The sequence below is a fragment of the Salmo salar genome, chromosome 01, assembly GCF_965601325.2.
Source record: "Salmo salar chromosome 01, fSalSal1, whole genome shotgun sequence".
Lineage (NCBI taxonomy): Eukaryota > Metazoa > Chordata > Actinopteri > Salmoniformes > Salmonidae > Salmo > Salmo salar.
In genome coordinates this window covers 107,458,012-107,485,797 of record NC_138291.1, presented here as the reverse complement: position 1 = coordinate 107,485,797, position 27,786 = coordinate 107,458,012, and the positions used below count along the sequence as shown (strand labels likewise).

The following is a 27,786-nucleotide window of genomic DNA, read 5'->3' as shown; positions in this document are numbered from 1 at the left end:
TTTTTACTAAAACTCACTCCATCATTTTTGTTTTACTGCCTTTTGAATAAAAAAAAAACAGTTTTTTTCCAACTCCTGAGGAGGTAAATAGGCCGAACAAAGGCAACGTCATACCTTTATTTAGGAGGAGTCTGGTTTTCCAGCAGTCAATCAGCAAATCTGTGTCACTGGTGCGAGTAGGAAGGGTAAGGAACTTCCGATCACACAATCTAAACTCGAAATTGGAATAAACATCGTTTGTCCTCAAGGTATTAGTGAACATTTCGCTTAAAATGTGAAGTAATCAACGGCGGGCTTGTAGCCTATTAATCATTGGACGATACGTCTACGGAAAGTTTGAACGCTACCTTTTACAGCACGGATGTCAGATGCGCCATCTCCATGCGCTACAGGGTTGCAGTTTTATGAAGAAGTGAGAAGGAGAGTTCGTTTTTTGGGGGGGCGACTTGGAGACAATTCACTTCATGATGAGAGAACGAACCTGGGTTTAGGATTCAAAGACAAGGTAGCTATGATTGTTTACGATTATTAATGTGATTTATCAGCCATATTGAGAGTTTACTAATGTAGTTTCTCCAATATCCAGTCTGAACATTTAGTTTTTGTCAAACGTATTTCTGATCGCTTGACGCACGTCTTTGCTCTCTCCGTCCATTTCTGTTGAAAACCCGGAGTTCGCTTGTGCGTTGTGGTTGCAACTCAAACATATGCTATCTGGGGAAATCAGTCATATGGCCAAATATTTTCCTAAATTAATACGCAGAAGTCTCGTTGACTTCATGGGCGTATTGTAAGTTTATTCTACTAAGTACGATAAAGAGGAGGAGCATAATGAAACCCGTAGTGGAAATTCCCTGCCTACAATAAGTAGTCTACGCTTCTAAAATACTGTCGAAACCGGCTGTAGAGTGAGTGGATTATCAACAGTCACTCACCAGATGGACAGTTCAGAGGGCAGCGAGTAGGACACAGATCGCTCACATAGAAAACCAACGTACAGAACCGCTCTATACATAAACAACAGGAGAGACCAGACAGACGGCTCTATAGGCTACATTTCTATCGTCAGAATGTTGCATCCCACACAATAAGCAGCAGTAGTTTCGAGAGTTCAGAATCATGAAATGACGTTACTGTAGTAGACTGAGTGTCTTTGGTGCAGTGACTACAGAACTAAGATAATGTTGTTGTTGTATAAACAGGCACAGTTCTATACATATCATCTCCTAAAATGTGCACCCCGTTGCCACAGTTTAACACCCAAATTGTCTGTTTTTTATTTTCTGTATAGGTTTCAATGGGGAATATCCCTTTTAGAGATAATATAGCATTGTCTTTTGGTGCCATTTTTAGGACCAAGGTCATTTTGTAACGTTTCAGTCAACCATTACAACTGGAAGGGCCTGGTCGTTTGGGGGAGTGTCTTGCATAAGTATCCAGGTTGGAATAGACTTGACACATATGTACCTAGTTACAAACCCAGAGTGTAAGTCCACTAGAGTGGATGTGCTGCATGAAGGGTGCTGTGTATACTGGTAGACAGAGACAGACTGATCTGCTACAGAGGTAGAGACGGAGACAGACTGATCTGCTACAGAGGTAGAGACGGAGACAGACTGATCTGCTACAGAGGTAGAGACGGAGACAGACTGATCTGCTACAGAGGTAGAGACGGAGACAGACTGATCTGCTACAGAGGTAGAGACGGAGACAGACTGATCTGCTACAGAGGTAGAGACGGAGACAGACTGATCTGCTACAGAGGTAGAGACGGAGACAGACTGATCTGCTACAGAGGTAGAGACGGAGACAGACTGATCTGCTACAGAGGTAGAGACGGAGACAGACTGATCTGCTACAGAGGTAGAGACGGAGACAGACTGATCTGCTACAGAGGTAGAGACGGAGACAGACTGATCTGCTACAGAGGTAGAGACGGAGACAGACTGATCTGCTACAGAGGTAGAGACGGAGACAGACTGATCTGCTACAGAGGTAGAGACGGAGACAGACTGATCTGCTACAGAGGTAGAGACGGAGACAGACTGATCTGCTACAGAGGTAGAGGGAGGAAGACTGATCTGCTACAGAGGTAGAGGGAGGAAGACTGAAGCTAACACAAGCTGTGAACCAGGGTTCCTAAACAAGGATAACCTGGGAAGACCCACATACGCTGAAGGTGAAACCAACGTCATAGTGCTGCTAACAGCTTCACTTCCTCAACTGTCTCCCTTAGTGGGATCAAACCAGTAGTTCTCTGACTGCCCTCCTTCACAACGTAGCAACATGTCATGCTATAGAAAAGGACCCAATTTGCTAGTTCCGTTAGCAACATTTCTAGTTAGCTGTGAAGTGGTCTGACAGCATGTTCTTATCTCCGTTCCAAAGGCAGACCCAGGTATATGTAGCGGTGATGTAGTAGTCTGGTGTGTTTAGGGCTGAAGAGACACCCTGACTGACACAGTGTGTCAGTGACGGGCTGACAGCAGCCGGGGACAGGTAGTTCCAACAGCCCTTGTGTCCTCATGCAGCTGGAATAGTGCCTTTTAGGGCGGGGCAGCTGGCTGCACTTCCATGGTCAACTGACTCAAATTCAGGAATTCAACATGATGAAGCAAAGGCAATTAACACCTGACAGAGAGAATATTGTCACGGTTCTGTCTCTCTCACACACACACGCGTTATGTTCTTCTATCCTCGTGGGGACCTCAAATATATTTCCATTCCAAATCCTATTTTCCCTTAACCTAACTCCTAAACCTAACTCTTAAACCTAACCCCTGGGAAATGTCAGCACGAGGGTTAATTTTCCTTATTTTACTATCCTTGTGGGGACGTTGGGGGATTTTATGTCCCAGAACCAGCAGACACACACACACCTCCTTTTGTAGAGACTACTGACCTAGTGTCTGAAGTGTTGTCCAGTAGAGGTGCAGGTATCTGTGTAAAACACCACAGTAGGACTTTGGTCAGACGTTTTTAATCCAAAGATACTTCAAATAGAGTAGTGAGTGTGTCCATTTTTATTATGTGATCACCTGAGGGAATTGAACCCTTGACCTTTGGCTGCTAGCGCCACTCAGAACCACATGAGTACCACCAATGGGGCTGGGCGATATGGCCCAAATATCAGATTTGTATATTTGTCTTTATTTTGACTGTGGCGGTATGTTACTCTGTTCTATGTTTCTGAGTTAGTTTTATGACTAGTGCATGGACCCTAGAAGGGAAACAAATGAATTATACGTGTTTTTAAATGGTATTTCTCCATGCTGATGGGTTTTCCACTCAACCACGCTAGGACAGAACTGACAGTTAAGTAGTCCAATTAGTTGAACTTTTCAGATATTTACCACTGTATAAAAATACCATTTTCTAGAGGGTATTGAACCAACCTGTAGATCATACCTGTATACTGGGATTCATGATATATGGTATTCCTTGTATGTGGCTTTATTCCTGTGTATTTTATTCCTCCTGTTGTTCTTTTGGGAAGGACTCATAAGGAAAGCATTTCTCGGTAATATCTACACCCTTTAGATTCACCACGTGACAAATACAATTTTTATTACATTTAATATATTGCCAAGCTCCAGCCACCACTGTGTGCTCCTATCTGACTGCCATCCATACAAGGCTTTGGCTATGCTGCACTAGATTGAGAGGGATGCTAACTGGATCAAACTGGATTTCTGCACCAGTCAGGTAGAGTATCCTAATGAGGAACACAGTGTGACCCGTTTTAGTTGTATTATATCAGACTAAAGGAACAGGGAAGTGTTAAAACGCCTGGTCAATGTCATCATCATCATTATAGCCCCATGTCGTTCCTCTTTTATACACGCAGACACACACACACACACACACACACACACACACACACACACACACACACAGGAAGTAGGAACGGTTAGAACAGGACGTTTGGTGGCCGTTCTACTTGAACCAACCATCCTTATTGTTCTTAGAGACGACATATATGAGCTGTGTCTCATCTAGAGTCCTGAAACACAGACACCTGTGAGGAGAGAGATGATGCTAGGAAATCCTGCTTCCGTGTGTTCTGGTAGAGAGGGTGTGGGAGAGTAACCTTCAGTAACATGTCTTGTAAATGTTCATTTGAAAGGTGATTTTTGCATTAGTCCAACCAACGTCTTCTAACAGGTTTTATCCAGTGGTTGTTGAGTGTCGTGTTTGACTGGCCTTCTACTCACTCACTCTGACTACTTCTGGGGCTGGGTTGAGGCAGTAGGATGTGTTTTGGAAAACACAAACACATTAGGAAGTGCAGTCAACACACCCTTTAAAAATGGCCAGACATGCTGCACAGAAGTTGCACAAACTGTGGCACACACACAAACACTTACTTGGCAGATCAGGCCACACACACCTTTGGAGCGGAGACAGTGTCAGCTATATCTGAAGTGTGATAGATGTATTGTGTGTATCCCAGGGTTGGTCCCAAATGGCATCCTATTCCCTAAATAGTGCACTACTTTTGACTAGGGCTCTAGGGCCCAGTTCCCTAGAACACATGCACTGAGTGTACAACACATTAACGCCTTCCTAATATTGAGTTGCGCATCCTCCCATAACAGCCTCAATTCGTTGGGGAAAGGACTCCACAAGGTGTTGAAAGCGTTCCACAGGGATGCTGGCCCATATTGACTCCAATGCTTCCCACAGTTCTGTCAAGTTGGCTGGATGTCCTTTGGGTGGTGGACCATTCTGGATACACATGGGGAACTGTGTGAAAAATCCAGCAGCGTTGCAGTTCTTGACACAAACCGGAGCGAGCGCCTGGCACCTACTACCATACCCTGTTCAAAAGCACATCATGTAAATTCCAGACTATACTCCAACTTTTTTCCCAGGCTTTGAACTTCGCGGCTTAAACAATGACGCGGCTAATATATGGATTTTTCCCGCTTTCAAATTTGTGGGTCCTGACAGCGTGGAGCATTGTCAAAAAATCCACTATCATCAACAGGTTTCGAAAGGCTGGACTGCTGCTTGTTGAAGAGGGCTCAGCGGGGGATTTGCCTCCGGATGAAAGTGACGAGAGTGACAATGAAAACGATCCAATATCGGATGAAGCAATTCTGAGGCTATTCAACTCCGACACCGAAGGAGATGGTTTCAGTGCACAGGAGGAGGAAGATGGTGACCAATGACTTTCTTGGTAGGCTACTGTTTACTGCAAATTTATTTTTTGTTACAAGCCGTGTTTCGTTAAAGCCTGTGTAAAGTTAATTTGTTTCAATGTACCGGTAGGCAACTGCGGCTTATAGACATGTGCGGCTTTTTTATTTTCAAAATATATATATTTTTTAATTCAGTGGGTGCGGCTTATATTCAGGTGCGCTTAATAGTCCGGAAATTACAGTACATCTTTAGTCTTGTCCATTCACCCTCTGAATTACACACATACACAATCCATGTCTCAACTGTCTCAAGGCTTTAAAATCCTTCTTTAACCTGTCTCCTCCCCTTCATCTACACTGATTGAAGTGGATTTAACAAGTGACATCAATAAGGGATCATAGCTTCCACCTGGAGTCAGCTGGTCAGTGTGTCATGGAAAGAGTGTTCCTAATGTTTTGTACACTCAGTGTATAGCCCCCTAGAGATCACTGTTGCATCAACTTGCAAGGTGCCCATCACTATCTTTGGCCTCTGAAGTTGTTGAAGGGATGACTATTTGAGTTTGAGTGTTTCCTGGTCAGCTTTCCTGGTCAGATTTCATGATCAGGAAACTTCAGCCTTATGTCATTTTATATTGTATACTACGTCTTTACTAACATAAGTTATGAGCCCATGTAACTGTTTTATTTGTTAATAATTGTATATATTTTGTACATATTTTTTACTTAACCAACAATGCAGTTAAGAAAACTGTTAAGGGCTTGTAAGTAAGCATTTCACTGTAGGGTCTACACCTGTTGTATACGGCGGCTGTGACATAACGATTTGATTTAAGTATTTAACATTAAATAATTTCTGGGATATCACGTGATCTCTTTCCCGGAGCTGATGGGCAGAATTCCAAAGGTTTTCTAGCACATTCCAGGAGTGTATGACTGCTTGTTGTGGTCTGTGTTTCTAGGAATACAATGGACCATGTCTGTACAATATTATGTCGTGTGTGTGTGTGTGTATTACTCTTGGTACATTTTTTAAAAGACAAACCTTTTATTTTGTAATGGATAAAATACCATCAAATTATTGTCCATATTAATCATAACTGTTCAGATGTAATGTTTAAAAACCGTTTTCCGAGACCATTAACATTTTGTTATAACGAGTTCTCATTACCGTAACATGTTCATAACCTGGATTACATTTTTTTATTATTTATTTTTTAAACTATTATTCGTATAAAGATTGTTCTGTGAATGAACTCATCTGGATTGACTGACCTTCATGTCTTAAAGTAATGATGGACTGTCGTTTCTCTTTGCTTATTTGAGCTGTTCATGCCAAAAAGACTTGGTCTTTTACCAAATAGGGTTATCTTCTGTATACCACCCCTGCCTCACATTTTTCTAGCTCAGTAAAGTTACTTTCAGATGATTTGACCCTGAAATGTGAAATATGGCATTATCATGGATATTTACTTCCATTGGGTTTGTTCTGTAACTTGTTGTCGAGGGTGCTTGTTGCACCCTCGACAACTACTATGATTATTATTATTATTTGACCATGCTGGTCATTTATGAACATTTTAACATCTTGACCATGTTCTGTTATAATATCCACCCTGCACAGCCAGAAGAGGACTGGCCACCCCTCATAGTCTGGTTCCTCTCTAGGTTTCTTCCTAGGTTTTTGGCCTTTCTAGGGAGTTTTTCCTAGGGAGTTTTTCCTAGCCACCGTGCTTCTTTCACATGCATTGCTTGCTGTTTGGGGTTTTAGGCTGGGTTTCTGTACAGCACTTTGAGATATCAGCTGATGTACGAAGGGCTATATAAATACATTTGATTTGATTTAAATGCAACAGAGCTGGAGACAGTGACCAGGTAAACAACACCTAAGTATGGATTTCTGTAAACCAATATGTCCTTTGTGTGACCCCAAATAGTTAGAGGTGCTGACTAACAGAGTCAACTGTAGACTGTTAAAATAGACCCCGACAGAGAGTCAACTGTAGACTGTTAAAATAGACCCCGACAGAGGGTCAACTGTAGACTGTTAAAATAGACCCCGCAGAGGGCCTGTAGACTGTTAAAATAGACCCCACGGCGAGCACCGACGAGGTCAACTGTAGACTGTTAAAATGGACCCCAACTGTAGACTGTTAAAATGGACCCCGACAGAGGGTCAACTGTATAAGCTGCCAGTCATTTGTTCGGTTAATCTCCAATGTTTCAGCATCATCTTGTAGTCATCTTTTGAATTTCTGTTTAATGTCCCCGTTAACACAGTTTATATCAACGTTTTGTCAGATGTTTTCCGACCTCAACACTAGTGTTTATTTACTATTTAACCTTTAACTCGCCAAGTCAGTTAAGAACAAATACTTATTTACAATGACGGCCTACTAAAAGGCAAAAGGCCTGCTAAAAATATAGGACAAAATACACATCACGACGAGACGACACAACACAGCATTGGTGACAACACAGCATTGGTGACAACACAGCATTGGAAACAACACATGACAACACAGCATCATGGCAGCAGCAACACAACATGGTAGCAGCACAAAACAGGGTACAAACATTATTGGGCCCAGACAACCGCACAAAGGGCAAGAAGGTAAAGACAATTCATCATGCAAAGCAGCCACAACTGTCAGTAAGAGTGTCCATGATTACACTTAAGACTCAATGTCAAGAAGAGTCCACTTCGCAGGTCAACAATTACAACATTGTGCTATATGCCTCAACACCCAATGAGGGATAAGATGAGCGCCACAAATCAGGAAATGACCTGGTGCTTATCTTTTCTAATCATTTAGGAATGTTGACACACAGCTGCATCTACTAAACAGATCGTCTAGGATGAGGACATTTGTTGACAGATCACTTTTTTTTTTAGTTCTGGAAACATAAAACGCTTGATTTAAGTGTATGTATTGTATTTTAAAGCCTCTAAATCAGGGAGGGCAACTTTTATAGGCCCACGGATCAATTTCCATAAACGGGTCCCCCGACCCTTGGAACTCAGTTAGAATAGTAGAATACACCAAGTGCCATTTAGAAATGTTTGTTCATCAGCAGCTTTTCTCTTATGTCAGTCAGTCATGTCAGTCAGTCATGTCAGCTAACATGTTTCTGTTGTTTATTGGTCAGTCAGGTCAGCTAACACGTTTCTGTTTATTGGTCAGTCAGTCAGGTCAGCTAACATGTTTCTGTTTATTGGTCAGTCAGTCAGGTCAGCTAACATGTTTCTGTTTATTGGTCAGTCAGTCAGGTCAGCTAACATGTTTCTGTTTATTGGTCAGTCAGTCAGGTCAGCTAACATGTTTCTGTTTATTGGTCAGTCAGTCAGGTCAGCTAACATGTTTCTGTTTATTGGTCAGTCAGTCAGGTCAGCTAACATGTTTCTGTTTATTGGTCAGTCAGTCAGGTCAGCTAACATGTTTCTGTTGTTTATTGGTCAGTCAGTCAGGTCAGCTAACATGTTTCTGTTGTTTATTGGTCAGTCAGTCAGGTCAGCTAACACGTTTCTGTTGTTTATTGGTCAGTCAGTCAGGTCAGCTAACACGTTTCTGTTGTTTATTGGTCAGTCAGTCAGGTCAGCTAACACGTTTCTGTTGTTTATTGGTCAGTCAGTCAGGTCAGCTAACATGTTTCTGTTGTTTATTGGTCAGTCAGGTCAGCTAACATGTTTCTGTTGTTTATTGGTCAGTCAGGTCAGCTAACATGTTTCTGTTGTTTATTGGTCAGTCAGGTCAGCTAACATGTTTCTGTTGTTTATTGGTCAGTCAGGTCAGCTAACACGTTTCTGTTGTTTATTGGTCAGTCAGGTCAGCTAACACGTTTCTGTTGTTTATTGGTCAGTCAGGTCAGCTAACATGTTTCTGTTGTTTATTGGTCAGTCAGGTCAGCTAACATGTTTCTGTTGTTTATTGGTCAGTCAGGTCAGCTAACATGTTTCTGTTGTTTATTGGTCAGTCAGGTCAGCTAACACGTTTCTGTTGTTTATTGGTCAGTCAGGTCAGCTAACACGTTTCTGTTGTTTATTGGTCAGTCAGGTCAGCTAACATGTTTCTGTTGTTTATTGGTCAGTCAGGTCAGCTAACACGTTTCTGTTGTTTATTGGTCAGTCAGTCAGGTCAGCTAACACGTTTCTGTTGTTTATTGGTCAGTCAGGTCAGCTAACACGTTTCTGTTGTTTATTGGTCAGTCAGTCAGGTCAGCTAACACGTTTCTGTTGTTTATTGGTCAGTCAGTCAGGTCAGCTAACATGTTTCTGTTGTTTATTGGTCAGTCAGTCAGGTCAGCTAACATGTTTCTGTTGTTTATTGGTCAGTCAGTCAGGTCAGCTAACATGTTTCTGTTGTTTATTGGTCAGTCAGGTCAGCTAACATGTTTCTGTTGTTTATTGGTCAGTCAGGTCAGCTAACACGTTTCTGTTGTTTATTGGTCAGTCAGTCAGGTCAGCTAACATGTTTCTGTTGTTTATTGGTCAGTCAGGTCAGCTAACACGTTTCTGTTGTTTATTGGTCAGTCAGGTCAGCTAACACGTTTCTGTTGTTTATTGGTCAGTCAGGTCAGCTAACACGTTTCTGTTGTTTATTGGTCAGTCAGGTCAGCTAACACGTTTCTGTTGTTTATTGGTCAGTCAGTCAGGTCAGCTAACACGTTTCTGTTGTTTATTGGTCAGTCAGTCAGGTCAGCTAACACGTTTCTGTTGTTTATTGGTCAGTCAGTCAGGTCAGCTAACACGTTTCTGTTGTTTATTGGTCAGTCAGTCAGGTCAGCTAACACGTTTCTGTTGTTTATTGGTCAGTCAGTCATGTCAGCTAACATGTTTCTGTTGTTTATTGGTCAGTCAGTCAGGTCAGCTAACATGTTGCTGTTGTTTATTGGTCAGTCAGTCAGTCAGGTCAGCTAACATGTTGCTGTTGTTTATTGGTCAGTCAGTCAGTCAGGTCAGCTAACATGTTTCTGTTGTTTATTGGTCAGTCAGTCAGTCAGGTCAGCTAACATGTTTCTGTTGTTTATTGGTCAGTCAGTCAGTCAGGTCAGCTAACACGTTTCTGTTGTTTATTGGTCAGTCAGTCAGGTCAGGTCAGCTAACATGTTTCTGTTGTTTATTGGTCAGTCAGTCAGTCAGGTCAGCTAACATGTTTCTGTTGTTTATTGGTCAGTCAGTCAGTCAGGTCAGCTAACATGTTTCTGTTGTTTATTGGTCAGTCAGTCAGTCAGGTCAGCTAACATGTTTCTGTTGTTTATTGGTCAGTCAGTCAGTCAGGTCAGCTAACATGTTTCTGTTGTTTATTGGTCAGTCAGTCAGTCAGGTCAGCTAACATGTTTCTGTTGTTTATTGGTCAGTCAGTCAGTCAGGTCAGCTAACATGTTTCTGTTGTTTATTGGTCAGTCAGTCAGTCAGGTCAGCTAACACGTTTCTGTTGTTTATTGGTCAGTCAGGTCAGCTAACACGTTTCTGTTGTTTATTGGTCAGTCAGGTCAGCTAACACGTTTCTGTTGTTTATTGGTCAGTCAGGTCAGCTAACACGTTTCTGTTGTTTATTGGTCAGTCAGGTCAGCTAACACGTTTCTGTTGTTTATTGGTCAGTCAGGTCAGCTAACACGTTTCTGTTGTTTATTGGTCAGTCAGGTCAGCTAACACGTTTCTGTTGTTTATTGGTCAGTCAGGTCAGCTAACACGTTTCTGTTGTTTATTGGTCAGTCAGGTCAGCTAACACGTTTCTGTTGTTTATTGGTCAGTCAGGTCAGCTAACACGTTTCTGTTGTTTATTGGTCAGTCAGGTCAGCTAACACGTTTCTGTTGTTTATTGGTCAGTCAGGTCAGCTAACACGTTTCTGTTGTTTATTGGTCAGTCAGGTCAGCTAACACGTTTCTGTTGTTTATTGGTCAGTCAGGTCAGCTAACACGTTTCTGTTGTTTATTGGTCAGTCAGGTCAGCTAACACGTTTCTGTTGTTTATTGGTCAGTCAGGTCAGCTAACACGTTTCTGTTGTTTATTGGTCAGTCAGGTCAGCTAACACGTTTCTGTTGTTTATTGGTCAGTCAGGTCAGCTAACACGTTTCTGTTGTTTATTGGTCAGTCAGGTCAGCTAACACGTTTCTGTTGTTTATTGGTCAGTCAGGTCAGCTAACACGTTTCTGTTGTTTATTGGTCAGTCAGGTCAGCTAACACGTTTCTGTTGTTTATTGGTCAGTCAGGTCAGCTAACACGTTTCTGTTGTTTATTGGTCAGTCAGGTCAGCTAACACGTTTCTGTTGTTTATTGGTCAGTCAGTCAGGTCAGCTAACACGTTTCTGTTGTTTATTGGTCAGTCAGGTCAGCTAACACGTTTCTGTTGTTTATTGGTCAGTCAGGTCAGCTAACACGTTTCTGTTGTTTATTGGTCAGTCAGTCAGGTCAGCTAACACGTTTCTGTTGTTTATTGGTCAGTCAGGTCAGCTAACACGTTTCTGTTGTTTATTGGTAAGTTAGTCTTGTAGTGCTGAGGGATTAACCAACCTCTCTTTTGGCGGGGAGGGGTTATTAAACAACTCATTGACTGACATCGGTTCCGTACTTGAATTCCATTTAGTTGTTTGTGTTGAGCCCAGCGCTTGATTTCATTCACCAGAGAAGTCAAGAACGATGTGGGACGCTGGGCTGAAGGGAGTTGTTTTCATTAAGCAAATATTCACCCTAGTTCAGTGTAGAAACTTTTTAATTCAATACAATGACCATAATCCATTGCAGCAGTTTTTCCTAGCTCAGAGAGGACGAGGCGACCCGAGAAGACGAGGCGACCCGAGAAGTTTCACTCTCGCCAAAATCTGTCCTAAAAAAGCCCAATGCGTTTCTATAGGCTTATAGTGGACATACATTTGTCACCTGCCTTTGGTTAACTTCCAGGATACGTCCACCATATTGCTTAGACCGTCACGTGATTAACTTCCAGGATACGTCCACCATATTGCTTAGACCGTCACGTGATTAGCTTCCAGGATACGTCCACCATATTGCTTAGACCGTCACGTGATTAACTTCCAGGATACGTCCACCATATTGCTTAGACCGTCACATTATTTCCTATAAGTCCAGATGGAGAAGAGAAGAAGCCACTTTTGACTGATGCACAATGGGAGAATCTCAATTGCATACTCCTCCCGTCCTCTCATACTCTCTCTCCTGGCTTCCTTCTCAAAACCCATTGGAGGAGAAGGTCAGAGGGGAGAGACATCTGGCTTTCTCATCCAATGGGTTTTTGAGGAGCAGAGAGGACGCGAGGAGTATCGAATTGAGATTCTCCCGTTGTCTGACTGGACAACTCTCCTAACAAGCTTCATTCAGCATGACATTCTGCTTAGACTCCACTTGCATTGCACACTATGAAAAATGATATTTTGCATTTTAAACTACTCCCTTTTTTTATTTTTTATTCTTCATCAGTCAACAGTCTGAGCAGTATTATAGTCAGAGGTAATGAGGGTGTGTGTTTGAGTTAGACTTCCTTCCTGCTGTTATCTTGTATAATTGTTTAATGAGGTCTATGGCTGCGACTCCAGTCTTCAGACTGATTTAGGGCTTATTCAAATTGAACAGAGTTCTAGCAGAGGCACCGTGATGAGATTCAAATGTACATAATATTTACATCAACATTTCAATTTACATTAGCAACGGACTGCCGAGAGAGAGTTTGGGAGCTTGGCAACGGACATTCTTGCACTGTAGTTTAAAATGTAATGTAAATATCCCAGTAACGTAGGTAACTAGCCAGTAGCTAAGCATGCTAACAACAAACTATTCCACTATGCAAACAACTTTTCATCTCAACCATATTACACTCTTGAATAACGCAACAATTCACAAGCATGTGCAAACAATTAAAGGGTTTATATTCCTGTCGCTAACGTTTACACTCATTACTTTTTAGCTTCAAGACGAGAGCACAGTTACTACAGCGAACAATGTCTTCATCAAGTAATGTTAGCCGATCAAAAATGAATGATTAACTCCCCCTCTCATATCAAATTTATTTTTATAGCCCTTCTTACATCAGCTGATATGTCAAAGTGCTGTACAGAAACCCAGCCTAAAACCCCAAACAGCAAGCAATGCAGGTGTAGAAGTACGGTGGCTAGGAAAAACTCCCTAGAAAGGCCAAAACCTAGGAAGAAACTGTCCTCTTCTGGCTGTGCCGGGGTGGAGATTATAACAGAACATGGCCAAGATGTTCAAATGTTCATAAATGACCAGCATGGTCAAATAATAATAATCATAGTAGTTGTCGAGGGTGCAACAAGTCAGCAACTCAAGAGTAAGTGTCGGCTTTTTCATAGCCGATCTTTGAGAGTATCTCTTCCGCTCCTGCTGTCTCTAGAGAGTTGAAAACAGCAGGTCTGGGACAGGTAGCACGTCCGGTGAACAGGTCAGGGTTCCAGCAGGTCTGGGACAGCAGGTCTGGGACAGCAGGTCTGGGACAGGTAGCACGTCCGGTGAACAGGTCAGGGTTCCATAGCCGCAGGCAGAACAGTTGAAACTGGAGCAGCAGCACGGCCAAAACCTAGAAAGAAACCAGGAGAGGAACCAGGCTATGAGGGGTGGCCAGTCCTCTTCTGGCTGTGCCGGGTGGAGATTATAACAGAACATGGCCAAGATGTTCAAATGTTCATAAATGACCAGCATGGTCAAATAATAATATTCACAGTTGTCGAGGGTGTAACAAGTCAGCACCTCAAGAGTAAATGTCAGTTGGCTTTTCATAGCCGATCATTGAGAGTATCTCTACCGCTCCTGCTGTCTCTAGAGAGTTGAAAACAGCAGGTCTGGGACAGGTAGCACGTCCAGTGAACAGGTCAGGGTTCCATTGCCGCAGGCAGAACAGTTGAAACTGGAGCAGCAGCACGGCCAGGTGGACTGGGAACAGCAAGGAGTCGTCATGTCAGGTAGTCCTGAGGCATGGTCCTAGGGCTCAGGTCCGCCGAGAGAGGGAAAGAGAGAAATACAAATATAAATTACAGTAGGCCTACCTTACAACATTAGAACAAACCAGGCTTCATTTTTATCAATATCATGCAAGTCATTACATATGGTAAAGTAAGCTCTGACTGAAAGCGTGGGTAATTCGGTGTGAGTTGACAGCTGTTTTCCACGGCTCACTGCAGCCAGACAAAACACAGGTGACTCTTTTTTTTTTTTATTTTTTTTTTTAAGCTACTGCAAAAATGTCAGAATGTAACAGGCTGTTACTGCAATTTCAGTTAATCTCAATAAAACAACTCTCATATCTATACATTTTCAGCTGTTTCAAAAACCTTTACTCTGCTATTAAGATTTTTACTGTAGAAATGTTGTGCTCAATGAGACCGTTCTGTTTCCGCTGCCCTGCTCTGAGGGGAGTGACTGGAGGAAGGCTCACCCATAACCTCCGGAGGTAGTAGTCGAGACGGAAGAAATGCTCAAGTTTACGTTACAGTAATGTGTCTCGGGTCTCCAGAAAGGACTAGTCGACTATTTTACAACTTGACGTTAGATGGTTCGTCATCCTGAAGGTAGTAGATGAACCAGGAGAAACTGTCATCCATGGTTCAGTTCTCTTTAAACAGTCATTACCAACTTCAGCTAACTTTAGCCACCGCTAGCTAACAATCCATGGACATGATGGGGGCATGGGGGGGACAACTAGGTGGGGACTAGAATGGAAATGGGTCTTTGCCTAAATTCACAAAACATCTCAGGGGGGGGGGGGTGTCTGCCTCACTGCCATCAGTCTGACAGTGTGAATAGTGTTGTCCACTCTACACATTTTGGTGTGCTGACACAAACCTAGACCTCGGCCTACGTCTCTGTCACCCTTCGTCATTTGTGGACCTCGCTCATCTCTTCATACCATACTTATACACATGTATAGTAGGGTTATACACACATACACACGTACAGTAGGGTTATACATATACACAAACATAGTAGGCTTTAGGCCTGGGCGGAATACCGGGGTATTTGGAAATGGCCAAAGGAAAGATTTGTCCAATACCGTCAATAATGTTAAGTATTTCTTTTAAAGTATTATTTTTATAATTGTGAGTGCTTTTTAAGTAAATACCTGAAGTCAGCTTGTGAAATACTTTAGGAGATAAAGAAGATTGTGTCCTTCATTTCACGGATCACTATTTTTCATTATGAAGCTTAGTGCCAATCCCCCGTCATGTGGTGTTTGTTTACAAGCACACAACGAGAGACCGGAGCCTTGACACTCACTGTTGTGATGTAGTTACATTACGTTAATGTTTAATGCTAATGTTTGCCAGCTAGATTAGTTTAACTGTCTAAAATGTGCTAAATGCTCTGCAGTTGTGCATTTTGGATTGCTAATTTAGTAGCTAGTTAGCTATCTAGCTAAGTGGTTAGCTTCTTCCAAAATCAAGTTTCGCTTGGTAACAGCAGATTATCCCCTCCTGGATCAAGAGCCTTCCTGTCTAGTTGTTTTGTGTGTGTGTGCAGCAATCTGTGAGTAGCATTTTTGAGTTCCTTGTATAACTTTGAGCTGGGATGTCTGTCCTGCTAATCAATGCGCTCATTACCATTTAGTTAGCATTCTCTATGGGATTTTACATCACTTGTTAGCATTGCTAACCTTTGAATTACAGTAGCACCCCCTACTGTTCAGTGCCGGTATTACCGGATATCCCATTATGGCACAAGGTCGGTATGACAGTCTGGATACCTCCCAAGCCTAGTAGGGATTAACATGGGTAACAGGATCACGGGACTGTCCTGGGGTCACTTTTCACATGTCCCACAGTGTGTGAGCTGCTGCCTGCTTTTTGTTCTTACTGATCCTTCTTGTTTGCTCAGAAATCCAATAAGTTAATGATTATCACAGTTCTCTGTACCCCGCTTGTAGAGCATGAGAACAGGACCGTCATGCAACATGTCTAGGTGGCACTGAAATGAGTCCACAGAATGTCTGATTGTCAATAACGGAAGCCCTCAGCAGGGGTAGAATGAAAGAAATGATGCAACAAATCCACAAGGCAAGACTCGTCTGAGGCCTTGGGTGGGAATAATATTTGCCTCCATCTCGTTCTGTGTGTGTTTGAGAACAGCTTAGTTGTGAACACGGTGTGTCTCCTACTGTTTCCTGGTCATCTCTATCGTGAGGTGTTGACACCCAGCTGGTCTTTCTGTTCCTGGTCGTCTCTATCGTGAGGTGTTGACACCCAGCTGGTCTTTCTGTTCCTGGTCGTCTCTATCGTGAGGTGTTGACACCCAGCTGGTCTTTCTTTCCTACAGGTTGCTGCCACACCCCTCCCCCCTATGTGTCCCATTGGCTGCTGTTCCCCAGGGGGTGGGACTCAGTATGGGTTAAGAGCTGTGAGGCCAGACTGAGAGGACAGTGAAGGCTGACACACTCCACCCGCCGCACAGGTAAGACCTACTCCCGTTACACACAGAGAGAGACTCCACCCGCTGCACAGGTAAAACCAACTGTTATGCTCACTCACACACATACTGCCTGAAACACACTCCACCTACACAGGTAAAAGAACAGTAGGCAGTCAATGCAATAAAGATTGCTTGTGTACTATAGGTGTGAGGGGAGGATGGCTGAGAGGGAGAGAATGAAGAAGAGAGGGAGGATGAGAGGACACAGGGGGACCTGAAGGCACTGGTGCAGAATTGTTGCTAGGAGGCAGCAGAACTGAAACACAAGACAGTGAAAGGGTAGAATGAGGGATAGATGAGGAAGCAAGATAAAGGACACCTGGAAGTAGTGAGAGGAAGAAATCAGAAATAGAGGAGGTAAAGAAGAGAAGGGGGGAGGATTATGGTGGGTTAGAGGTCATTGTGTTTCAATGAGAGAAGGCCTCTGAGAAGGGTTAGAGGGGGAGAGAGAGAGCCTGCTTTCAGCCTTGCTCAGCTGGGTTGTTCTGCTCATTCCAACTCCAATAGCAAGAGAAGAAGGTAAATATTTGATTTAGTCAGAACAGGAATTCTGTCTTTTTTGTGATGCCGACCAGGTGGTGACCAGGTCTTAGCAGCAGTTCAATACAACACTATGTTCATGTCAACAAAATCAAAGCAAACATTTAGCCTCAGCATAAATGCAAATGATTAGCCCATTTGAGCATTTCACTGGTGTCAGTGCAGACAATAACTAGTAAATGTAGTAACCCGGTGATGGTGTCAGTAGAGACAATAACTAGTAAATGTAGTAACCCGGTGATGGTGTCAGTAGAGACAATAACTAGTAAATGTAGTAACCCGGTGATGGTGTCAGTAGAGACAATAACTAGTAAATGTAGTAACCCGGTGATGGTGTCAGTAGAGATAATAACTAGTAAATGTAGTAACCCGGTGATGGTGTCAGTAGAGACAATAACTAGTAAATGTAGTAACCCGGTGATGGTGTCAGTAGAGATAATAACTAGTAAATGTAGTAACCCGGTGATGGTGTCAGTAGAGACAATAACTAGTAAATGTAGTAACCCGGTGATGGTGTCAGTAGAGATAATAACTAGTAAATGTAGTAACCCGGTGATGGTGTCAGTAGAGACAATAACTAGTAAATGTAGTAACCCGGTGATGGTGTCAGTAGAGACAATAACTAGTAAATGTAGTAACCCGGTGAAAAGGGAGTGGGTCTATAAGGGTATAACTCTGTTTTGAAAAGCCAAAATCTCCAGGATCCCATCCTCTCTTATTCAACCTGTTGAGTCACTCTGAGATGAGGTCCAGATTAGTGAGGGGTGTTTAGGGGAGAGGGGGAGGTTTAGGGGGAGGGGTGTATGTGTGTGTGCCCCCACATCCTTGTGGTTATGATTCCACCTTGGTTGGCTGTATCAGCTGTGGTCTTGCAGGGTTGGAAGCCAAACCTGCACAGCCAGTATCTGTCCTAGGTTGTGCAGTTGTCATCAGTCACACCAGGACCACAGATTAGGATCATGAGGGCTCTCTGGAATATAAAGCACATGATCAGTGATTTGCTGCCTAGCAACATTGAATTTCCCTAAATAAACTTTCCAACTGTCCTGAAAGACTTTCTGGCCATTTCAAAATAAATATTTCAAATGTTCACTGTCCCAAAAGTCTCCATCTTAGAGTCAAGCAGAGTTTGAATAAATTGTAGATTTGAATAAACAAGTTGTAGATTTGCAGTCTGCATGAGCAACTTCAGCTGAATGGTAATCAGTCTGTGAAAATGGTTAAAGACATTCTGGAGCGTTGATTCTTAGACCCGTGTTCTCTTGAAGTGAGGCCTTAAAGTAGAAGGAAATGTGGGCTGTTTGTAGTCATGTGTTTTTACACTAACTGGTCATATTAACTGAGGGGAGACTTCCATCCTATTAAATGTTTTAATGAAGAGTTGACCACTAATTAGTGTGTGTTAAGCATTTTGTTGCATTGTGTATATGACAAATAAACAAACTTTAATGTGTCCCTCGTCTCGCTCTCCCTCGTCTCGCTCTCCCCTCTCCCTCGTCTCGCTCTCCCTCGTCTCGCTCTCCCCTCTCCCCTCTCCCTCGTCTCGCTCTCCCTCGTCTCGCTCTCCCCTCTCCCTCGTCTCGCTCTCCCCTCTCCCTCGTCTCGCTCTCCCCTCGTCTCGCTCTCCCCTCGTCTCGCTCTCCCCTCTCCCCTCTCCCTCGTCTCGCTCTCCCCTCGTCTCGCTCTCCCCTCTCCCCTCGTCTCGCTCTCCCCTCTCCCTCGTCTCGCTCTCCCCTCTCCCTCGTCTCGCTCTCCCCTCTCCCTCCCTCTAGGTGGCTAGAGATCAGAGGTCGTAGCTAGAGGTCATGGCGGGCCTGAGGAGGAAGCTGAAATTTCTGGTGACGTTGATGACGGTCAATCTCTTCATCTTCATCCTAGTGTTCCACAGAGGAGGAGGAGGACAGGACAAGGGACACAACAAGGTGAGAGGGGACAGGACAAGGGGAGGAGGGGGCACCACAAGGTGAGGAGGGGGCACCACATGGGGAGGAGGGGGCACCACAACGGGTGGGGGGGGTGACAGGACAAGAGCGGACACAACAATATTCATTGTGATGTAGAACAGTGCTTCTCAAACCTCTCCTCGGGGAGCCCCAGAAGTTTCACTATGTTTTTGTATGACTGAACTAGCTCCCCTGATTCACACTAATCAAGGGCTTGATGATTAACTGTTGATTGGAGGCGTCTAGACTTGACAGTTCATGCAGCTTTAGTATTCTGATCAGCGTTCTGGACACATCATGTGTTTACAGTGTGTCCCAATCCCCTTTTCCTGCTCTATCTTCCATTTCCACTATGCATTCTACCAACAGTGTCCACTGTACGTGCTTTCAGTAGCCTGATTCACGTCTGTTACGTTCCCCAGGTTCTGTGTTGTAGGTTTGTATGTTCATTTCAGGAAATGGCTTCCTGGATTCTAAGCAGCTGATTGGTCAGCCCCATGGCGGATTGAGCTCTGACCCCTCCCTCTCATCAGGGGATACAGTTGTCTCTGCCATTACTAACTCCTTCTCCAGCTTGATAAGCCAGTGTTCCTTCATCAGGGGAAAATAGCTTATTTTTATGTCCTGTGTTGATTGTGGCGGTCAGTAAAAGTTTTGTGGATATTATTTTGTAGCCACTCCTTCTGGGGTATGTGTATGCCAATAGTGTTTTTGGTTATTGAAATTGTTCACTTAAAGTATTAGTCATTTTTCTGTTTCATTTGTTCACGGGGGGACGCACCGTGGGAACGTTTAGGCAAGAGGCCTGCGGGCATACGTGACCCGTAGTATTGAATCTGTCTATGCACACTAGGTGAGACCTGGGTGAACCACCATTTGTATGTTGGTTAGCGCGCCAGGTGGTGCTTAAGGTTAGGTAAGAAGTGGGAAGGCAGGTCAGGTAGGAGAGGGGACTCTAGCTTTAACTTTCTTTCCTTGGTTCCTTCCAGCCCCTTTTCCCCACCTTACCGTGTGAAGGAAGAATAAATTCCCTGTTAAACAGTATTTTTCTCTGCCTCTGTCGTCCTTCCCTGCACCTACGATCACCATACTGTTTCAATCCACGGGGAGTTGAGCTGTAGCAGGGTGTTGCGTTCCCTCCAACAGGCGTACGTAACAACGTCCAAAACCTCCTGAAGTGGTCAGCCAGATCGGAACACAGTCAGACCACAAAGCCAGTTATGCGTTTACACCCGTATTTTCAATGTGATCCATGTATTCTGATAGCAGAAATTGCATGTAAGTGTCATATCTAGACACAAGCATACATGGAATGCAGTGGGGTCTGATGAGGGGAGGACAGCTCATAATAATGGCTGGGATGGAGCAAATGGAACGGCATCAAACACTGGAAACCATGTATTTAAAACCATTCCACTGATTCCGCTCCAGCCATTACCACGAGCCTGTCCTCCCCAATTAAGGTGCCACCAACCTCCTGTGATGGAATGGCTGGGAGTCCCTGAGGTGAGGTCTGAAAACCACTAATCTAAAAGACTTAACTGATTCTACATTTTGTGAATACGACGGGGCCTGTTGACTTGTCTGTGTTTTAGTAATATTTCCACACTATAACCATGTTTCACTTGGAGGATGAAATGACACTGAAATTGTGAAAATTATGATAATGCTCTTTGTGTAAGAGCTTTTAAAAAATTAATTAATGCTTGGATTTATTTTGCATGTTTAGGTGGGATGGAGTTTTTGGCCCTCAGCATGACATCACAATCTGATTATTCTGACCTATGACCAGTCATCTCTTATTTGCAGGGTAGGATCTCTGGAGTCAACACGCCCACACGATCAGACTGAGCAGTTCCATAGCAAAAGGACGCTCGGGGGAAATAAATAATAAAACATAAATTTGGAGTTACTTTCATGAAATAAACAGTGATTTATTAAACGTACTTATGATTTAAAAAGACTGCACAGGGCTTTAATTGTAGAATTGTGTTGTATCATCTGTGTTCAATTGTCTTTTTGAATCTTTTTTTATGTATGTATTGTTGTTCTCGGTTTAGGACTATTTATTAATTTCGTCCTTCCTTCCTCCATTCAAGGTCCTTGTCCCCTCCAAGCGCTTCTGGTCCAAACTGGCTCCTAGTCAGGCCTACTGGAACCGCCAGCAACAGAGATTGGACCTCCAACACAACCCTATCCTCGCCGCCTCCAATAGTAACAACACTAGCGATGATGATGTCAGACCTGTCCCTGATTGGCTCAACGACACGGGGCTGAACCCTGACCCCTGCCAACCGGACTACAGAGTCACCACTCACGTGAAAGACTACAATTCCCTACCTCCCCGTTTTAAAGACTTCCTGCTCTACATGCGCTGTCGGTCGTACCCTCTAGTGGTGGACCAGCCTCACGTCTGCCAAACGACCCGGACAGGGGAGCCGCCCTTCCTCCTACTGGCCGTCAAATCCCTTGCTCCGCACTTTGACCGCCGCCAGGCCATCCGCCAGTCGTGGGGTCGAGCCGGCGTCCTCGCCAACCGGACGGTTGTCACGGTGTTCCTGCTCGGCAACACCACGGCCGCGGACCACCACCCAGATCTGTCAGAGATGCTGCGCTATGAGAACGCTCACCACCGCGACATCCTCCAGGTATCAATAATATACAGGTTAACGTCCTCCGGGTGTCAATAATATACAGGTTAACGTCCTCCGGGTGTCAATAATATACAGTACCAGTCAAAAGTTTGGACACCTACTCATTCCAGGGATTTTCTTTATTTTTACTATTTTCTACATTGTAGAATAATAGTGAAGACATCAAAACTATGAAATAACACCTACGGAATCATGTAGTAACCAAAAAAGTGTTAAACATCTCATAGTATATTTGAGATTCTTCAGAGGCCACCCTTTGCCTCGACAGCTTTCCAGTTTCATGAGGCAGGAACACATTTCAATTAACAGGTGTGCCTTGTTAACATGTAATTTGCGGAATTTCTTTCCCAGTGGCATCCTCATACAAGGGCAGTGTGAGTAATAAGGCAACGGAGGCTTTAGCTTTTCTTCAGCCTTTTTTATGATTTATTACTTTAAAGAGGACTGGGATTGGTTACTTTAAAGAGGACTGGGATTGGTTACTTTAAAGAGGACTTTATGTGAAAACAGCCTAAAACATTGGGAGGGGTGGGGTTTATAAGATAACATATGGAATTGTTTTAAGATGGTCATACTATGGATCATTTAGCTATTTGTTTTTTAATTTGAGGACCCCTTTAGGTATAAAAAATATATATTTTTAAAATGATTTGATAAAATATTGTATTTGTACTTTTACTACCAAATCCCATAGAAACGCATTGAATGACACATTCATAAATGCCAGAAAAGACAGACTAATCATAACGAACAAGGTTTTGAAGGGTCTGTCTGATATCAAGGAGCTATAAGAAAGCTCAGGAAATGTTAGATATTTGTTGTTTTTACATTTTTAACCCCCTTTTTTGTGTGCAAAACAGATCTCTATCTGAAACTGGCAGATTTTGATGGGCATTTATTTTATTATGTTCTGAGCGCACTGGTTCATCAATCGACAAGGGGGGTGTTTTTTAAATATAATATCGGATTTGTGTGGTAATGTATTATGTCTTTTGAACTCACTGAGTGGTCCACAATGTTGGTTTTGATCTGTAATACAGTTGGAAGTCAGAAGTTTACATACACCTTAGCCAAATACATTTAAACTCAGTTTTTCCACAATTCTTGACATTTAATCTTAGTAAAAAGTCCCTGTCTTAGGTCAGTTAGGATCACCACTTTATTTTAAGAATGTGAAATGTCAGAATAGTAGAGAAGAATTTATTTCAGCTTTTATTTCTTCACATTCCCAGTCGGTCAGAAGTTTACATACACTCAATTAGTATTTGGTAGCATTGCCTTTAAATTGTTTAACTTGGGTCAGACGCTTCGGGGAGTCTTCCATAAGCTTCCCACAATAAGTTGGGCCCATTCCTCCTGACAGCTGGTGTAACTGAGTCACATTTGTAGGCCTCCTTGCTCACACACACTTTTTCAGTTCTACCCACAAACAGTTCTATTTTTGTTTCATCAGACCAGAGGACATTTCTCCAAAAAGTACGATCTTTGTCCCCATGTGCAGTTGCAAACCGTAGTCAGGCTTTTTTATAGCGGTTTTGGAGCAGTGGCTTCTTCCTTGCTGAGCGGCCTTTCAGGTTGTCGATCTATGACTCGTTTTACTGTGGATATAGATACTTTTGTACCGGTTTCCTCAAGCATCTTCACAAGGTCCTTTGCTTCTGTTCTGGGATTGAGTTGCACTTTTCTCACCATAGTACGTTCATCTCTAGGAGACAATGCGTCTCCTTCCTGAGAGGTATGACGGCTGTCTGGTCCCATGGTATTTATACTTGCGTACTATTGTTGGTACAGATGAACGTGGTACCTTCAGGCATTTTGAAATTGCTCCCAAGGCTGAACCAGACTTGTGGAGGTCTACAACTTTTTCTGAGGTCTTGGCTGATTTCTTTTGATTTTCCCATGATGTCAAGTAAGAGGCACTGAGTTTGAAGGTAGGCCTTGAAATACATCCACAGGTACACCTCCAATTGACTCAAATGATGTCAATTAGCCTATCAGAAGCTTCTAAAGCCATGACATCATTTTCTGGAATTTTCCAAGCTTTTTAAAGGCACAGTCAACTTAGTGTATGTAAACTCCTGACCCACTGGAATTGTGATACAGTGAATTATAAGTGAAATAATCTGTCTGTAAACAATTGTTGGAAAAATTACTTGTGTCATGCACAAAGTAGATGTCCTAACTGACTTGCCAAAACTATAGTTTGTTAACAAGAAATGTGTGGAGTGGTTGAAAAATGAGTTTTAATGACTCCAACCTAAGTGTATGTAAACTTCCCACTTCAACTGTATGTCTTGTCAAATGTTGCAGTATTGGTGAGTGACACTCTGGGACACAGGGATAATCAGACTATCTTCAAGTATGCTGACATATAAAATGGGATTGGATAAACAGTGGAATAATGAACAAAATACTCAAATCTGTATATAGTTTTTTTGTAATATATATATTTTTTTAACTCTAACCCCAGTGGGAGTACCGGGACTCGTTCTTCAACCTGACCGTCAAGGAGGTGCTCTTCCTGGACTGGATGACCACGCGCTGCCCTGGAGCTCAGTTCATCTTTAAAGGGGACGATGACGTCTTTGTCAATACGTTGAGGATCCTGGCCTTCCTCAAGGGCCTCTCGGGGCCCCGGGCAAGGGACCTGTTTGTAGGGGATGTGATCACCAACGCAGGGCCAAACAGGAATAAAAAGGTTAAGTACTTCATTCCAGAGAGTTTGTTCGTTGGCAAGTACCCGCCATATGCGGGTGGAGGGGGGTATCTGTACTCCGGGGACCTGGCCAAGCGGCTGCACGGGGCATCGCAGCACGTACCGCTCTACCCCATCGATGACGTTTACACAGGGATGTGTCTGAGGAAACTGGGGCTGGGGCCGGAGAAACATAAAGGCTTTAAGACGTTTGACATTGAGGAGAAGTACAGGAGGAACCCGTGTGCCTATAAGGGTCTGATGCTGGTGCATAGCCGGACACCGCAGGAGATGATCCAGATCTGGACCTGGCTCAATGACCCCAACTTGACCTGTCAGTAACTACCCAGCCGGTGTCCATTTTGACTTGAGCTATCAGAAACCGGGGACAACAGGTGTCTGTGGCCGTCTTTGATTTGAGCTGTCAGTAACCAGGGAAGACGGGTGACTTAAACTGTTGCTAACTTCCTGGACCAGACACCACGACAGGCAGCCATTTTGTTATGTTGGTTGTTATAGTAACTCTGTGAGAGGTCAGTGGCCACTGTTTTGTGACACTTGGTAGGGTTGTTACGTTCTAAAGGTCAGACACCGTTTTGAGGGTAGGATTATTACTCTTGGAGGGTCAGTGGAACATTGGCAGCTTTAATGTTATTATCATGGTTGTTGGTGTTTGTTTACCATCTTCAGAGTTGAATCTTGGATAAACATTTCAGGTTTTCAATCCCAAGATAAAGATGGCATGATTGTGATGGCGGTACAATGGCAGACCAACGTGTCTCTGAGCTTTCTAAATGGTCAAGATGGTGTTATGATGGTGAAGTCTGATGGACCTTTCATGATTCCCCACTGTCTGACGGCACAAAGAGCCTGTACCATGCTGTATTATGAGGGGTTGGAGACAGAGGTTGTGTGAATGAGCAGCCTGATCCCAGATCTGTTGATTGTTTGTTGTGAAAATGACCATAAGAGTTGGCAAGACTGGCACAAACTGATCTGGAACCAGGCTAATGGATGAGTGCTCAGCTGGTCTGGGCCGTGCTAGATAGAAATGTCCAAAAAGATGTTTGGTCGTCCCTGTTGGATAATGTAACTTGGGAACATAAATAAAATAAAAAGAGCACATGTTCAACTTAAAAAACCAAACTTCTTCCAGTCTGAAGAGATCTGACGGATGGACCTTTATGATAATACTTTAACACCGTGTGTCTGACGTCACAAAGACCTTTTAAAATGCTGTAAAACAGTGACTATAGTAAGTGCCAAATAAAGTAACGGGGTTGACCGTAACGGGGTTGACCGTAACGGGGTTGATTAGTTCATCTTAAATCAGCCATAAATCTCTGTGACAGGGGAATGGAAGCTTGTTGTATGCAACAGGGAGGGGCAATTGAAGGCAAGCTTTCTTTAAAAATATCTATATTTCTGGGCAACATGTACCGTGTTATGCTCAACCCGCTCATTTTTCCACCACACAACACCAGAGAATGTACAGAAAGAGCAGGACCAGCTCACCTGCTTTTACACTGACTGGACTATTCAATGTTTCTTTTGGAAAAATCATATCACCATATTAAAGCGAGAGTTCAGTTCATTTAACAGGGTTGACCTTAAAATCAGGGACAGGTGTGTTTTTTACCTTTAAATAAATCACTAATCACATTAAATGAATTAATCTCTAGAAATGGCTTTGTCAAAGCAACAAAATAACTAGGGCTTTACAATGGTGGTGAAAACTTTTGGGGTTAAAGGTCAGCAATTGCTACATTCATTGTTGATTCTTGAAGAATTGAACTGATAAATACCTTCCATGAGCTTAGTTCAACTGTCCCACCACTGTGTTCAGCTGTCCTTGCATCCATAGCCCTGTCTATGATGTTGACTGGTTACATTTCTTCAGCCCAGTCCCTCAGCTTTTTACCAAAACAGGGGCGGGGACTAAATTTATTGTTTCTACTGCTGATTGCAGCTTTAAGTGGGTTAAAATCTTGCTAGAAGTCAAAGGGAAATGCCAAAATACTTACTTTATGGCACTGTAGCAAGTCTTTTCATATTAAAAGTCAGATTTTGTGGTCTATATTAAAGGGCACTTAATTTAATATAGAAGGCTGTTGAAATACAGTGTTGGTGGACAGTTGTTACTTAAATATCAAAGGGACGCAAAAGAAACGTTTGTGGAACAACCCTGTTCAGCGTTGCTTCAGGTCCTCCTTATAAGCCAGCCATCTTCATTAACAAAGGAACTGTCAAGCTGAAATGGCTGGTTTAGCATATTTTCACAAGGACCACTATTATTTTCATATCGAACACCCCTCCCCCACAAACTATAACAAAGATAAAGCTAGAACCGTGAGCAAGGCGATTGACTCGTGGGTCATTCATGTTTTTAAGCTTTTGTTTTGTAACTGTGTTTACTGCCTGTTTCTGAGTAGATCAGAGAGAGATACTGTTTTATTTATCCACAATAATTACTGTTCTTGTCAGATGGTAAAAAACCATGTCAAAGGTCAAATCCAGTATGTTCTATTCCACCGCTGCCTTAAAGGTTTATAGGAAGACGGGTGTAAGATTTCCTTCAATTTATGTCAGAGAATTTCCATTGTTGGAATGTTGATGTAACTAACATTTGATTTGCATCTAGGACAATCTAGCCTAAAGAGCTGTATGTTTTATAAGGTGTTTATTTATCAACTAATGTATTAATCAACTGTCTGCACAACTTCTTATTGGGTGGCAATTATAGTCCATTTTGTTTTGGTGTATTTTACTGTTGAAAGAAATGGATGTTGAATAAGTTACATAAATATATACACTGTGCCCAGGTCAGGAAAGACTTGCATCAATTAATATATCTATATGCTGTACGTAGAGGGGCGTTGTGCCGGGAAGACGGGCTTTACGTAGAGGGGCGTTGTGCCGGGAAGACGGGCTGTACGTAGAGGGGCGTTGTGCCGGGAAGACGGGCTGTACGTAGAGGGGCGTTGTGCCGGGAAGACGGGCTGTACGTAGAGGGGCGTTGTGCCGGGAAGACGGGCTGTACGTAGAGGGGCGTTGTGCCGGGAAGACGGGCTGTACGTAGAGGGGCGTTGTGCCGGGAAGACGGGCTGTACGTAGAGGGGCGTTGTGCCGGGAAGACGGGCTGTACGTAGAGGGGCGTTGTGCCGGGTAGACGGGTCATTGTCTCATTCAGTATGCAAACCAAACGTTGTGGAGCGTTGCAGACATAAATATCATGAAGAGAGCTTTGATTCCTTATCCTGCAGGTCAGAGGCATGTTAGTTCTACAAAAAACATATCTTAACATTCCACAACAGTGTGCGCTGCTGAACGCAGCCTTGTTGTTTACAATTCATCTGCCACAGTGATAATGATCCA

General features: G+C 43.3%; 2 protein-coding genes across 3 annotated transcripts in view; one reads left to right on the top strand and one right to left on the bottom strand.

Moving 5' to 3' along the window:
• Positions 1–232, bottom strand: part of LOC145881700 (uncharacterized) — a 36,819-nt gene extending 36,587 nt beyond the window's left edge. Inside the window, exon 1 of the mRNA XM_082978743.1 lies at positions 115–232. The gene's annotated coding sequence lies outside the window, so the exon portion shown is untranslated. The remainder of the gene's footprint in view (positions 1–114) is intronic.
• Positions 157–27,228, top strand: LOC106600605 (N-acetyllactosaminide beta-1,3-N-acetylglucosaminyltransferase 2). 2 transcript variants are annotated; one of them, XM_082978742.1, is made up of 6 exons: positions 157–505; positions 4,991–5,182; positions 16,427–16,561; positions 18,892–19,041; positions 21,162–21,710; positions 24,187–27,228. In XM_082978742.1, the coding sequence occupies exons 4-6, from the start codon at positions 18,925–18,927 to the stop codon at positions 24,751–24,753; spliced, it is 1,233 nt and encodes a 410-aa protein (XP_082834868.1). In that variant the 5' UTR covers positions 157–505; positions 4,991–5,182; positions 16,427–16,561; positions 18,892–18,924; the 3' UTR covers positions 24,754–27,228. The 2 variants fall into 2 exon arrangements, with proteins under 2 accessions (XP_082834868.1, XP_082834867.1); XM_082978741.1 differs by lacking the exon at positions 4,991–5,182.
• Positions 27,229–27,786: the final 558 nt, after the last annotated feature.

What these genes read in the sequence shown, in the direction of transcription:
- LOC106600605 (XM_082978741.1), top strand. Translation starts at nt 18,925, where the DNA reads ATGGCGGGCCTGAGGAGGAAGCTGAAATTTCTGGTGACGTTGATGACG. An exon ending in AGGACAAGGGACACAACAAG is followed by an intron (nt 19,042 to 21,161) that starts GTGAGAGGGGAC and finishes CCTCCATTCAAG; the next exon opens with GTCCTTGTCCCCTCCAAGCG. An exon ending in ACCACCGCGACATCCTCCAG is followed by an intron (nt 21,711 to 24,186) that starts GTATCAATAATA and finishes CTCTAACCCCAG; the next exon opens with TGGGAGTACCGGGACTCGTT.